Source organism: Zalophus californianus, chromosome 16 (assembly GCF_009762305.2).
Source record: "Zalophus californianus isolate mZalCal1 chromosome 16, mZalCal1.pri.v2, whole genome shotgun sequence".
Lineage (NCBI taxonomy): Eukaryota > Metazoa > Chordata > Mammalia > Carnivora > Otariidae > Zalophus > Zalophus californianus.
The window spans coordinates 40,755,252-40,769,093 of record NC_045610.1 but is presented as its reverse complement, the minus strand read 5'-3'; the positions used below and the strand labels follow the sequence as shown (position 1 = coordinate 40,769,093).

At 55.4% G+C, this 13,842-nt stretch overlaps 1 protein-coding gene across 1 annotated transcript; it reads left to right on the top strand.

Moving 5' to 3' along the window:
• Positions 1-5,234: 5,234 nt before the first annotated feature.
• Positions 5,235-9,456, top strand: KRT13 (keratin 13). The gene is made up of 8 exons (XM_027626227.2): positions 5,235-5,717; positions 6,830-6,912; positions 7,105-7,261; positions 7,478-7,639; positions 7,728-7,853; positions 7,945-8,165; positions 8,838-8,863; positions 9,214-9,456. The coding sequence occupies exons 1-8, from the start codon at positions 5,235-5,237 to the stop codon at positions 9,285-9,287; spliced, it is 1,332 nt and encodes a 443-aa protein (XP_027482028.1). The 3' UTR covers positions 9,288-9,456.
• The last annotated feature ends 4,386 nt before the right edge of the window (positions 9,457-13,842 follow it).

Sequence of the window (13,842 nt, the reverse complement as noted above, 5' to 3'; positions counted from 1 at the left end):
CCCACAGTTTGCCACAATAACGTCTGCAAAGGTGCAGAGAAGCAAGGTGGGGCCCCCTCCTCATCCAGTGGGCCTTCTCTCAGGGCCAGACCCCGGGCTGGAGAGGGAATGAGCCCATTCCTTCTCTCCTCGGATCCTGGGGTCCGAGAGAGCTCCTTGGATTTGCCAAATCCTGTTTCCTGCCTAACCCTGGAGTGAGAAGCTCACACCCAGGTATCCCTTGTTCCCGGCCGAGCCCTTTAAATAGTCTTTGGGCAGAGATGGCCCGCCTTCTGCCTGCCCCTGGGCTGAGGTCGGGTTTCCAACCAATCTGGGAGGCAGGCAGTAGGCCTCCCTTCTCCCTTAGAGAGAGGCTAGCTTTGGGACCAGGGATTAGGGACTTGGGCTAGTCTCCAGTGAGGCTGGTCTTCCCAGAGCAGGCACAGGGAATGCCTACCCATCTCCCTGAGGACTTTGGCTGGTCCCTGTCCCTCTCCGGGTCTCAGCGTCCTCACCTTTAAACTGGGGAAACTGGCTGGACCAGACTCAAGGTTCTCTATGAGTTCATCTGTGTCCTGGGACCTCCGAGGGGAACCTGGCCTGTGAGATAGGTGACACCAGGGCCTGTGTCTCCTCCTCAAACTGCTGAGCCCTCAGAATGGGACCTACATAAATATTCATTGAATTAATGCATGACCTTGCTTCTCCCTTGCTTTTCCCCGCCTTAGACATGGCTCCGGACATTCACTAGTACCTTGGATGAGTGTGCGCCTGGTGGTCACCTGTCCCTTGGCGGGCGGCAGGCAGCAGAGGGGGAAATCTGTAGCTGGCCGCTTTTCCTGTGAGATTTGCAGCTGGGATGACCCCACTGGATACCCCTCCTGGTCGTTGTCCCCTCTCCCCTAAAGCCAGCAGACAGAGTGTCCCTGAAACTGCTTCTCAGGCATTTGACAGCTTCCCTGTGCCAGGAGTAGTATTTGGGGGTACTCAAAGACCTTTTCCTCAGGGAATGTAAAGCTGAGTCGGGGAAATAAGATAGGAATGCCACCCACTGTCACTTGTCTGGTCCTTGTGGGCACCATGCTGGCTGCAGGGACCAGAGACAGGAGCACAGCAAACTGGCACAGAATGGAGGCCCAGAACAGGTCAGACCCAAGGGTGAGTTTGAATTTCCTCATTTGTAAAAGGGAGGGCCTACCAACCTCCTGCTTGCCAAGTTTTCCTGCATATCAGGCGCTTCTTACATGCTAACTCATCTAATGCCTGGTTTTCAGTTGTGGTCATCAAACCACTGAAATGCTGAGTAACTTTCCCAGGGTCACACAGCCAGTTGATGGCAGATACAGGGTTGAAACTCAGTTCCACCTAATTCAAAGCCTTTGCCGCCCTCCCTGGGTTTCTGGGAAGCCCGGGTGGTATAAAGGATTTTAGAAAGTTGGGGACTATAGCCATGTAAGGACTCGGGGCATTGACACTGGGCGGGAGAAGCTCCTGACTACTGCTTATGTGAAGCAGGGGTCTCTGAGGGTGAGGGGGGCTGACCAGATAGGCCAGGTCCACTGCCTGGGGGAGGTCTGCTTTTCATGAGAGGCTCCTTCACCGTTGGGGAGCCTCAAAACCCTTTGGGAGGTGGGTCAGCCGTACTGGGCTCCAGGCCCCATGTGGTCCAGGGAAAGAGAGAAGGAGAGAGGAGCCTGATCCAAGAGCCAAGCAAGGATCCCTGAATTCGTAGCTGGGGGACAGTATTCATGCTTCAGCTGTGCAGGTGAACAATCTGGCAACTCTGGACAAATGCTTGAGAATCAGAGACTCAGAAAGGCATTGCTGAAGGAAACTCAGAAGTCATTCAACGTAAGGCCTAGAGCGAGTTGGTGGTAAAGCAGGAAAACCATGCATTTCTCTTTGCTTCCCACTGCCTTGGGCCTTGGCATTCTGGGTCTCATTTTCGCCACATGTGAATGAGGGCGTTGGATGGGAAAGTTCCTAGGACAACTCTGGCTTTGACATTCTGCATTGAGCACCCTTGCAAGTCCCCAAGCTTTGGCGTTCACACCGGGACAGATAGCAACCAGGCTGCCCTGTCAGGCCATCAGCAGCACAGGCCCAGCCGCTGGTGGAAACAGGACCATCTAGCCACTGGGCCTGCAGTGACAGGGAGCCTGGGAGCATGGAGGGCAACCGAGGACGCCCGTGCTTGTGCAGGGTGGTACAGACACTGGCCTAAAGGGCTTTAGCAGGCAGTAGCCAAGGGTGCAGACCTTGGAGCCAGAGGTTTGGATCTTGGGCAAGGAATTTAACTTTTCTGGGCTTCAGTGTCCTCAGGTGAAAAGGGGATGTGACCAAAACAGTAGTTTTTTTTTTTTTTTTTTTTTTTTGCAGTGACACATGCAGAGTGTTTAACACAGTGTTCAAGAAATGTTAGCTAGTGTTAATTTATTATCTTTAATAAATACAGCATGGAACACTCAGAGAACATATACTGAGCTCACGGTGAGGCTCCAAGGCACCATCGGTCAGGGTACAGAGAGCCAGAGATGAGGTTTGAATCTTGCCTTCATGGTGACCTTGAGCAAGTAACTCAGACTTCATTAACCTCAGATGTAAAATGGGGCCAAGAAAACCCCTCTCCCGTTGTCGGGGGGACACAGTGACAGTGGGTGAAGCCCAGCCTTGTTTGCGGGGGCTTCTCACAAATGTGGCTTTCCCTCTCCTTACTGAAGTCGGTGTGATTTTGTCAGAAAGCAAAGAAGGAAGCTGAAGACGTGTGAGCTGTAGAGCCTCCGCCCCAGCACTCTGTCCTGCCCCATCAGGAGCAGGGCCAGGAGAGGTGAAACCGGGGCCCCAGGATGGGTCTCTGCCCAGCTTCCTCCAGGAGGGCCCTGGGGTTCACCATGGGTCAGGGGAGGCATTCCTGTGTTAAGGCACCATAAGCACCTGCTCAGGGAGGGGAGGGGCCTGGAGGGGAGGGGCTGGGCCCTGACCCTGCAAGGGGAGGCATGTCATGGCCACCCTGTGTTTGTACTCCTGGGACTTTGGAGGATCTGTGGCATTGTTCTTCTAAGAGGCGTTGGTCTCAACCTGCTGTCAGCCCTTGGGGGGGTGGGGGGAGGATTGTCACTCCAGGCCTGGCAGGTTTTATTAATCACCTTTTTGTCAGTTTTGATCCTCTACTGAGAGAGAAGAGAAAGAGAGCTTGAGAGCTCTTGCTTTGGGCTGAATCACACAGCTTTTCAGAGAGAGAGAGAGAGCGAGCAAGAGTGCTGAGCTATCAACTTGGGGCAGGAGGGCTGGGCAGGGTCAGAGGTCAGCCTGAACCCCTGGCCTCCCTGTGAGACCTCAAGCATGCCCTGGCTCTCTCCCTGGTGCTGACACCCACTGGGTGAAACACAGGCCTCGTCCCCTACCTGCAGAAAACGAAGGGCAGGAAAGCCCTGACTCAGAGCCTTCTTTCCTGGCTTGCTGAGTCTGCAAAGGGGTTCTCTGGATAACCTCAAGCCTGGGTCACCCCACCCTAGTCCTTAGCTTGGTCCAAACCCCCCGGCTGCTGTGGGCCAGCAGGGTCACCCTGAGAGGCCTCACGGTGACCCTGGCCCCCTTGGTGAGTGGGAGTCGGAGCCTGAGTCCCGAGTCCTCCATTCTTAGCCCTGGAAACTTCTCCTTCTGCCCTGGGCTCTGAGGGGCCACCTCTAGGCCCTTTGATTCTGGCCTAAGGCCTTCTCTGGCAGGGTGACTAAGCGGTCCCCGAGTTTTAGCTATGTCCCAGGCTCCTCGGCAGAGACCCTGGCCCCAGGCCCTGGGTCCCATCCTCCTATGTGGCCTCTTGGTCAAATGCTCACAAGCTGAGACAGGCGTCCTGGGATCGGGGGGCTAGAGGAGCCATCAGGCCTTGAAGGCAGCTGGTATGAGTACGATTGAACACAGGGGTCAGGCGGATCCAGCGCTTCTCAACCTCAACACTATTGACCTTTTGGGCTGGAGAGTTCTTTGTTGTGGGGGCTGTCCTGTGCATGCTAGGGTATTTAGCAGCACCCCTGCTTTCTGTCCTCTAGATACCAGTAGCATCCCCCTGTTGTGACAACCGAAATGTCTCCAGATATTGTCAAATGTTCTCTAGGGAGAGAAAGAGCCCCTAGCCGAGATCTCCAAATCATTCCAGGGGGACAGAAGTGGGAATTGTGGTCTCGTTAGGGGCATAGGGTGTGGGTAATTGACTGGGAAAAGGTATGGAGCTTTATGGAGTGCTGGTAATGTTCTGGGTGCTGGGTACACAGGCGAATATGTGCTTGAAGCTTTCTACATAGGTAAACATGCATTAAGCTGTTCACTAATGGCTTGTACAATTTACTGTATGAATTACATACCTAGAAAGGCAGCCTTTGTGTCAGACCAAACCAGACTTGGGTTTCAGTCCTGACTACCCTTAAGCCTCAGTTTCTCTGTGTGTAAAATGGGGTGACTAGCAGGACCTACCTCATTGGGCTGCTGCAAAGATTGAATGACACAGGGAGTATACTTATGGTGAGGGATCTGAGTGTGTTAGCTATTATGATGCGCAGGGTTGTTTGCTTCCATATTCGGTACCTCAGTTTCCCCAGCTGTGTTAGATGGTCCCTAAGGTCCCTTGCCACCGTGACTTTATCTGATGGTCTTGGAGCTTCCCCACCCCCACTCCCCAGCCTAAACTCTTTCAAGGTGGTCAATTCTACAGGAACAAGCGAAGTTTCTCATCAGAGTCGCTGGGATCACTGGAGTAGGGGAAATGCTAACAAGGATGCAGAACATTCCAGTCCGAGGTTTTAGAAATAGAAAGAAGGGAGCTGAGGTCTACAGTGACTTTGTAAAGCACAGGGCCACCTTGCAGCTCCGTCCCCATTCTAGTACTGGGTGGAGCTGAGAGCTTGTGGAGTGAGCTCCCTAAGTGCAGAGACGAAATGGAATTCAGCTGTCAAAGGGGTAGTCTCAGGCAGAACACTGTGCCCTCTGAATCATCCTCTTTGTTAAGGATTAAAAAAAAAAAAAAAAGCAACCCCAAAAGGCACAACCCACCTTGGAGAGCAGAGGTAACTGGGCTTGTGGGAAACACAAGTGCAGTTGGCACCAGTCGGAGGGTGGGGTGGGGAGGAGAGAAGATTGGGGCAACTGTCCGACCTCGTGGAGGGCAGTATAAAAGGCACCCACTGTGGGGAAGAGCCACAGTCTTTGGCCCAGGCCAAACCCAGCTCCTGTCCACACCTGCTCCTCATCTTGCTCTCACCATGAGCTATCGTCTGCAGAGCTCCTCTGCCAGCTATGGAGGTGGTTTTGGGGGTGGCTCCTGCCAGCTGGGAGGAGGCCGCAGTATCTCTGCTTGTTCAACCCGCTTTGTCTCTGGGGGATCAGCTGGGGGCTATGGGGGTGGCATGAGCTGTGGCTTCGGTGGAGGGGCTGGTGGTGGTTTTGGGGGCAGCTTTGGAGGTGGCTTTGGAGGTGGCCTTGGAGGTGGCCTTGGTGGGGGTTTCGGCAGTAGCTTTGGTGACTATGGTGGTGGCGATGGCAGCCTCCTCTCCGGCAATGAGAAGTTCACCATGCAGAACCTCAACGACCGCCTGGCCTCCTACCTGGACAAGGTGCGCGCCCTGGAGGAGGCCAATACTGAGCTGGAGGTGAAGATCCGAGACTGGCACCAGAAGCAGAGCCCCAGCAGCCCCGAGCGGGACTACAGCCCCTACTTCAAGACCATTGAGGAGCTGCGGGACAAGGTGAGCCCTCAGGTGTTGGCGAGCTTTCTTCTGTGCAGAGCAGAGCTAGCTGCAAAGGCCAGGGAACCAAAGGACCAGAAGATGCAGCGTGGTGGAACCCTCACCCCACCTGCAGAGGGTGGATTTTTAACTGCTTTGGAATATGAGAGTTTAGTCTTTTATTACCAAGCAAAGCTTTCTTATGCCACTACTGATAAGCTTTCTTATGCCACTGCTCCCCAAACACGTTCTTTCTCATTATCCACTTTTACTGTTCTTACTACTCATGTCAACATTTTTACTGCTTCTCAAATGGTTATGTTATTAATGACTTGATCCCTATAATTCCAATCCATAGAGCTGTTTGGAAACCATGACAGTTTTAAAAGCTGCTAAGAATGATTAAAATCAGACAAGAAAGGGATACATGTTCATACACTGGTCTGGGAATACTAGTTGATTTTGTAGGGGCCCCATTTAAACTGTTATTCTCAACTGGCTATGAGGTGTGGGAGGAAGCTCAGGCCGTGCTAAGCTGAGCTGAGACTCCTTCATCAAGGCCTGTCTGTCATGCTGGGGTCCCAGCTTATTGGAACAGAAATCCACCTGCCTGGGCTGGGTCCCAGCTATGTGGGGTGGATTTTTAACTGCTTTGGAATATGAGAGTTTAGATGAGAAATTCAAATGGATGGGAATATTTATTGGCTCTTCCTTCTGCTCAGCCAGGAGGCCAGCTCCAGTGAGGTTACTATGAGCTGTGTGGACCCAGGCTGACCCCCTTCTGACCTTAAGGAGAAGGCTGTCACGACGGTGACCTAGAGAGGTCGCTAGTCTGAGGCTGTGAAGACATGACTAACTTAAGATGTCCTGGGCAGGGTCATTCCCCTGAAATGTACATTTCGATCTTCCCCATCACGACCAGGCATAGAGAGGTAGGATGCCAGAGAGACAGAACCAGAGGAAGGACGTGCTCTGCCCCTCACTTCATCGAGGCCCGGAGAGCAGGGCCGTATCTGCTCATAGGGACAGTGCGGAGGCAGCCTGATGCCTGATGACAGCAGTCTAGCCTGTGTTTTCTCTTCCTCCCCCCCAAGCTCGTGGACCCTCCAGTGGTTACCCTTTGTGTTTTGCAGATCCTGGCGGCCACCATTGACAACAACCGGGTCATTCTGGAGATTGACAACGCCCGGCTGGCTGCGGACGACTTCAGGCTCAAGTGAGTTCATTGTCCTCACTGGCCTTTCCAAACTGTCTTTTATTTGAGACCAGTGCTCATCTGAACAGTGAAATCAGAGCATCGCAGGAGTGAAGGTCTTGGAGAAGTAGCAGGGTCCAGTGCAGAAGTAGGGGAGGATCTAATATTTCTGTGTTGCTTCTCCAATTAAAAAAACAAAAACAAAACCTTTAGGTATGAGAACGAGCTGACCCTGCGCCAGAGCGTGGAGGCCGACATCAATGGCCTGCGCCGGGTGCTGGACGAGCTGACCCTGTCCAAGACCGACCTGGAGATGCAGATCGAGAGCCTGAACGAGGAGCTGGCCTACCTGAAGAAGAACCACGAGGAGGTGAGGGCCGGAAGGGGCCTGCCAGGGCTGAATCCCCTCCAGCGAGAAAGGGGAGCAACCAGACCCAGCCCTCTGCTGTGGGACCTGGAAGCGCTTCCCAGAACATGCTGGTAGCACTCAGAGCCAAGGCAGGGGTGGGGGGCGGTAGGGGTAGGGGTAGGGGGGGTGGGGGGGAGGATGAAGAGCATCACACATCTTCCTCTTCCATCCCTATAGGAGATGAAGGAGTTCAGCAGCCAGGTGGTAGGTCAGGTCAACGTGGAGATGGACGCCACCCCCGGCATTGACCTGACCCGTGTGCTGGCCGAGATGAGGGAGCAGTACGAGGCCATGGCGGAGAAGAACCGGCGGGATGCCGAGGAATGGTTCCACAGCAAGGTGCCCGGCCTTCTTACCCTGTGGAGCCGGGGGCTGCCAGGGCCTTCCACTGGGCTCCTCCATAACCTTCTTCCTCCTCTAATTTCAGAGTGCAGAGCTGAACAAGGAGGTGTCCTCTAGCACCGCCATGATCCAGACCAGCAAGACGGAGATCACGGAGCTGAGGCATACGCTCCAGGGCCTGGAGATCGAGCTGCAGTCCCAGCTCAGCATGGTACACCCGCTGCCCTCTGCCCGGCGGCCCCACCACCTCTACGCCTCTGCCTGGCCTGGCTCCCCTCATCACTTCTTTGTTGCCCCACCAGAAAGCTGGGCTGGAGAGCACCGTGGCGGATACGGAGTGCCGCTACGCACTGCAGCTGCAGCAGATCCAGGGTCTCATCAGTGGCCTGGAGGCCCAGCTGAGTGAGCTCCGTAGTGACATGGAGTGCCAGAACCAGGAGTACAAGACGCTGCTGGACATCAAGACGCGGCTGGAGCAGGAGATCGCCACCTACCGCAGCCTGCTGGAGGGCCAGGACGCCAGGTAAGGCCTCTCGAGTCTCTTGGGAAAGTGACCACAGGACCCTTGGACAGCCGAGCAGGTGGGGCCTTAAGGATCAGGTCCTCATGGCCCACACGGAAGGGGACCATCTGAGCTTAAACAGACTGGATGCAGATCCAGCACCAGAGCTCCCTATTTTCTAGAATCAGATTGTGGGGGCATTTCCTCAAGCAGGCTGCAGAGTCTGTCCCTTTAAGCTTTCTGGTTTGGGCCTCTGGATTAGACGGGCAGGAATAGGGGCCATGGACAGAACATCTCATGTTGGAAAAACTATTACCTTGGGTTCAGGTCAGCTGAACAAAGCTATAAACGTGGTGATTTAACTCCCTTCAGACCATTTGCAGGGACCAGACCACCCTTGTGGGCTCAGGGGGAGTAGAGGTGGTGGGGGAGAGGTACCAAATGGACCAGAGGGAGGACAAAACTTCTGGCAAATGTCCTGGATTTGGGACCAGTATTGTCTCCTCCTGAGGCCTCACAGACAGCAGACAGACCTGGCAGGCACCAGCTGCTGCCCCTTGGGCTGGGGGCAGAGTTGGTAAAAAAGCCCAACTTGGGGGCTCTGAATGATGATCTGAGCCGCTCCCTCCGCGGACAGGTGAGCAACTGTCCTCGGAGGCCTTCTGCTCACGTGACCTCTCTTCTCTGTTCCAGGATGGCTGGCTTACCCTCCTCGGGAGGTAAGGAAACAACCTGAGGAGAGGGGCGAGTCCGGCTCCTGTTCAGCACCCTGGGGGTCTGGGAGAGAGGCCGTGCTGGACTCCCCAGTGTAGGGAGGGAGGGAGGGGGCTCTGGCGGACGTGGTCATTTGCTTGTCTGTTTTCTTTGCAAAATAGCTGGCTCTGTCCCACTGAGCCACTGGGATACTTTGGAGAGGGAGCCGCCTTTGGGGACAATAACCTGAGTCCTTATCAATTGATCTCCAACCTGCGCTGTGGGGGCATGGGGCGTGGGGCCCTCCCCGGGGACCCTGACCTGCTGAGGTCAGTCTTCTCCAGCTTGAGTGTGTCTTGCCCTTCCCATTTCTCAGGAAGCCCCGGCGTCTCGGTCACCACCACCACCTCCTCTTTGGGTCGCAGCACTTCAGACACCCGTAGGCTTTAAATCCATTCAGCATCCTCTTCCTCTGTCTTCAGCATCCAGAGGAGAGAGCTGATGGGTCCCTGCAGGAGAGGGAGAGACCTCATGATTCTCCCCTGCCCCACGCTTTCCCGAGGGCGGGCACTCCGTGCTTCTCTCCTTGTGCACTTCCTCTTCTCCCTTACCTGGTTACTCTGCCTTCTCAGCTTCTCTGCTAACAAGAAAAGATAATTCAATAAAGTTTCCTGCCTTTTTGCAAATGTATTTTTGATTCTGGCCTGGTTTCTGAGGGCAGCACCTGCCAAGACCCTGATTTGGGACGGTGGGAGAATGGGTGCCATTGGGTCAAGTGGCTCCCCCTGACAAGGTCTGGCCCAGGGAGCTCCCAGCTGGGAAGGACACAAGGCACCTGGGTCAACCATCAGGGCACAGACATGGGGGAAACAGGTGGTTCATGGGTGGGGGTGCTCAGCAAACATGGACAAATGGAGCAAACTGGAGACATGGGGGGACACATGAGCCAGTTCAACACCCTGTAGGATGTATGGCAGCAACAGGGTTCTAGTAGCGTCAGGTGATGGAAAGAGGTACAGAGGACTCTGGGGCAGACTTTGAGGGGCCAGTGCAGGGCTGATTTAAGGAGGAGACCCAGGACAATTACCCCAGGCCCAACCTGCTGCCTCCCTTTCTGCAGAGCCCCCACCTTTTTTAAAAAGATTTTTTATTTACTTATTTGACAGAGAGAGACACAGCGAGAGAGGGAACACAAGCAGGGGGAACGGGAGAGGGAGAAGCAGGTTTCCCGCTGAGCGAGGAGCCTGACGTGGGGCCCAATCCCGGGACCCTGGGATCATGACCTGAGCCGAAGGCAGACGCTTAATGACTGAGCCACCCGGGCGCCCCAGAGACCCCCCTTTTAAAAGATTATTTATTTATCTGCGAGAGAGAGCACATACATGAGTAGAGGGAAGGGCAGAGGGAGAAGCAGGCTCCCCACTTGAGCAGGGAGCCTCACGCAGGGCTCAATCCCGGGACCCTGAGATCATGACCTGAGCTGAAGGCAGATGCTTAACCGACTGAGCCACCCAGGCACGCCCAGAGCCTTTCCTTTTAAGATGATGGACATCCAGACCTTCAGTTGCCCCTAGCCCCTGGCCTACCCTAAGATCCTGCCATTCCAACCCGCTCAGTTTGAGCTGAGCTTCCTCCCCAATTCCCCTCTGCACTCCTGTGCCCCCTGCCTCTCTCTGTGTCCCAGCTCAGACTTACAACCTCCTCTTGCTTGGCTCACTCCTTACATGGAGTCTGGTCCTCTGGATTCTGGCACAGGCACACTTCTCTTTCTCCTTTTCACTCTCCCCTTGGCCCATCTGGGACATGTCCTTGGTCACAATTGTCAGTACATTCTGATGACACTCCAGGGAGGCCCCTCTCCTCCACACCAAACTCTCATGCCCAGTTGCACTGGCCATTGCCTCCTCAAATCTACTTGTCGGAAGGAGCGCCCCTCATTCTCCCAGATCTGTGCCTTCCTGGTCCCCCATTCCAGAGGACCTGGAAACCCAAGCCAGGAGCCCAGGAGTCACCTTGGCCTCCTCACTCCCTACTCCCCTTCCAAGTCCATCCCGTGGATGCTGTTCGCTATAATGTCCTCACAGCCTCCCTGGCCTTCCTGCCTCCAGTTTGAGCTTCCCCTGCATCCTTGCTCCACACTCCAGTGGGGACGATTGCTGGGAATGGAAAGTCTTCCTCCTGGCCTAGCGATGCTTTCAAAGCTACCCCCGGCCACTGAGGAAAACACCGACTCCTCCCTGGCAGAGGGCACCCTGGGACTCTTCCTGCCTCTCTCCAGCCCTGAATTCTATAATCAGCTCCTCTCCCCCCCTGCAGTCTTGCCACTGCAAACTGCTCTCCGTGACCCAGCCATGTGGCCGGGAGCCTCCGGCCTTTGTTCAGTGAGTGACCTCAGTCTGACCTTCCTCCTCTCTCTCTGAACCCCCATCTTTGTGTTATTGGAGACTACCAGGTTTTTATTCAACATTCAGACTGAGATGAACACCCTCCTTCTGTGGCCCCCGGGTACTGTGGGTGTGTTCAGGTGTGTGCAGGTCCCAGCCGCACAGCATTGACCATGTGCTTGGAGGGCGGGGCTGTCTGTCTGTCTCCCGGCCAGCCTGCCCCTGGGCTCAGCCCCGAGTACCAGAGGCAGAGATGGCTGAATGAACGGGGCAGTGCCTGGCCCATGCTATGTAGTTTCTGTCACGGGGTTTAGGCCAGAGCATAGGTGGGCTCTGCCGCCCCTGCCAGCTTCTCCCTTTTCTGCCTCCTCCTCATTTTCCCCCTCTCCGCCCCCAGGCCCCTGCACAGTTTATTCCCCTCATTCCCTGTCCTCCTTCTCCTCCTCCAATTGCAAGCTTGCTGTGGGCTCAGCTGGCTGGCTTAGTCCCACAGGGTCACTCAGACATGGCCCACCTGGCTGACTAAGCCAGATGGTTCCAGATTGCACCCCACGGCAGAACAGGCGGGGCTGGGTTCTAGCTCCCGAGCTCAGAACTGTGCTCGAGCTGAGGCATCAAAGGGAAACAGGACCTGGCCTCTTCTCCCGAAAGCTTTGTAACCTGTCTGTGGTTCGATTTCGTCAGCAGCTGTTTGTTGAGTGCCCGCTGTGCGACAGGCACTGTGCGGGGTCTGTCTTCAAGGAGCTCACGGACTGACAGACAGACGGGGCAGAGGGAAGAGACACCCCAACAATAAGTGATTGCAACCTTCAAAGCTCAGCTCATGCCTCACCCTGTCTGGGTCTCCCCCCACCACTCCCAGCATTCCCAATCTGTCCCCAAAGCCTCCAGCGTCTCCATCTGTCCCCATGTGTTGATGACCATCGCAGCAATTATTGGAGAGCAGGGCGTGAGGGCCACACGCTCTGGAGCAACATCTTTGTGCCCGGCTCTGCCACATGCTCTATTCCTAACCTTGGCCAAGAGACTTAGCTCATGGGCTCACTTTCCTCACCTGCCCAGCCCTGCCTCCCTGGGAGGCTTAGTAAAGCAGTCCTCGGCACAGAGCCAGCGCTCAGTAAGAGAGCTTTCCGACTCTCCTCCTGAACCGTGAGTCCTTGCAGGGCAGTTCCTTGTAGCCCTCATCCTCACACCCAGAATGTTCTAGGAGCTCAATAAACCTGCTGGATGGAGGACGAGAGAGTGGATAAAGGTGAGCCATGGCGATGGAAGAAGTAAGAAGTAAGTAAGAAGATCTCACTGCACTGAGATCACCCGGAGAAAGGGTGTCCCCCAGGCTGAGGGAGGGACCCGGGCCAGAGGATCTCCTCAGAGCTGAGCCCTGTGGCTGGTCCAAGGCTTCCAGGGTCCATATCCCAGGCTTACTGGGCCAGGAGCAGCCCCTCTCCCAGAGACCCAGGCCAAGGCTCTTTAGGGGGCAGCCCCCTCCTTTTCTGAGCTTGTGTTGAAGAGCCTAGTGGGGTTTGAGGTTAGTGGTCCATGTGGAGCAGTGAAATGAGCTGGACCCTGGGCCCAGTGAGGGCTCTGGTCTGGGACCCTTTCACCCAGACCCCAGGAAGGACACTGAGAAAGCTGGGCTCCACCCGAGGGCTTCTGTGGCCCTATTGGGTGTCCCAGGGAAGCCCAGGAGGGGCTGTACAAACCAACCCAGGAGCCTTCCCGAACTGGGAGGAGGCGGTCCCCTTAGCAGTGTCATCTGAGGGGTGGGACTTTCCACCCGGGACTCAATTTTCTCCCCTGTCATCTGCAGGGGGTGGCCACTGGAGGGGGGATAGCTTTATCGGGGCTGCTGGGTCCATATTTCCCTCCCTGGTTCGCTAGGTGCCCCCACCCACCCCGGGCTCACACCCCTGCTTCCCAGTGCTGCGGCTATGAGCGTCTGGCTAGGCTCTCTGTCATGATTGCCACTGAGCACATGTGAAGACAAGAGATGCCACACAGAGGGGGTAAAAATAAAGGGGAGAGGAACAATATGTCTAGCACTTGACTCTTTACAGAACTCCTTTTCATTCTTTATTTCATCTTTCTAACAAGCCCATGAGTTGGCACCATTGTGCCCATTTTACACATCTGAAGACTGAGGACCAGACTGGTGAAGTGGCCTATCGTGAGAGCGGGGATCCGTGTGCCAGTGTGCTTTCCAAGACTGTGGTTGGCCTTCTTTCAAAGTCAAGCAGTCAGCCCTGGGAATCTAGGGAAAGAAATGAGGCTCTCTTCTAAGTCCCGATGCTCAGGGGACAAAGGCGTCAACCTTGGAATGTTCCTGTGGCGTCCCAGTGCCTCAGAGCTGCTCAGGCTCCGGAGGCAAGCACCGCCACACGGTAGGTGCTGCACAAGGGTGGCTAATTGCTGTGCCTCTGTGGTTCCAGGCTCCCTGGGCCACCTTGCTCCTCACCGGCAGCAAAAGGCGCCTCCCTCTCCCTCAGGCTCCACCCCCTGGATGCGGCAATGAACTTTTTCCCCTCCCTGATGGGGTTGCATGTCCTGCCTGGGCCCTCCAGGGGGCAGGCTCACCCCAGGAAGCAGATCAGCTCGTCTTCCGCCACCTGCTGGGACCCACG

What these genes read in the sequence shown, in the direction of transcription:
- KRT13 (XM_027626227.2), top strand. Translation starts at nt 5,235, where the DNA reads ATGAGCTATCGTCTGCAGAGCTCCTCTGCCAGCTATGGAGGTGGTTTT. An exon ending in GCGGACGACTTCAGGCTCAA is followed by an intron (nt 6,913 to 7,104) that starts GTGAGTTCATTG and finishes CAAAACCTTTAG; the next exon opens with GTATGAGAACGAGCTGACCC. An exon ending in TGCAGTCCCAGCTCAGCATG is followed by an intron (nt 7,854 to 7,944) that starts GTACACCCGCTG and finishes TTGCCCCACCAG; the next exon opens with AAAGCTGGGCTGGAGAGCAC.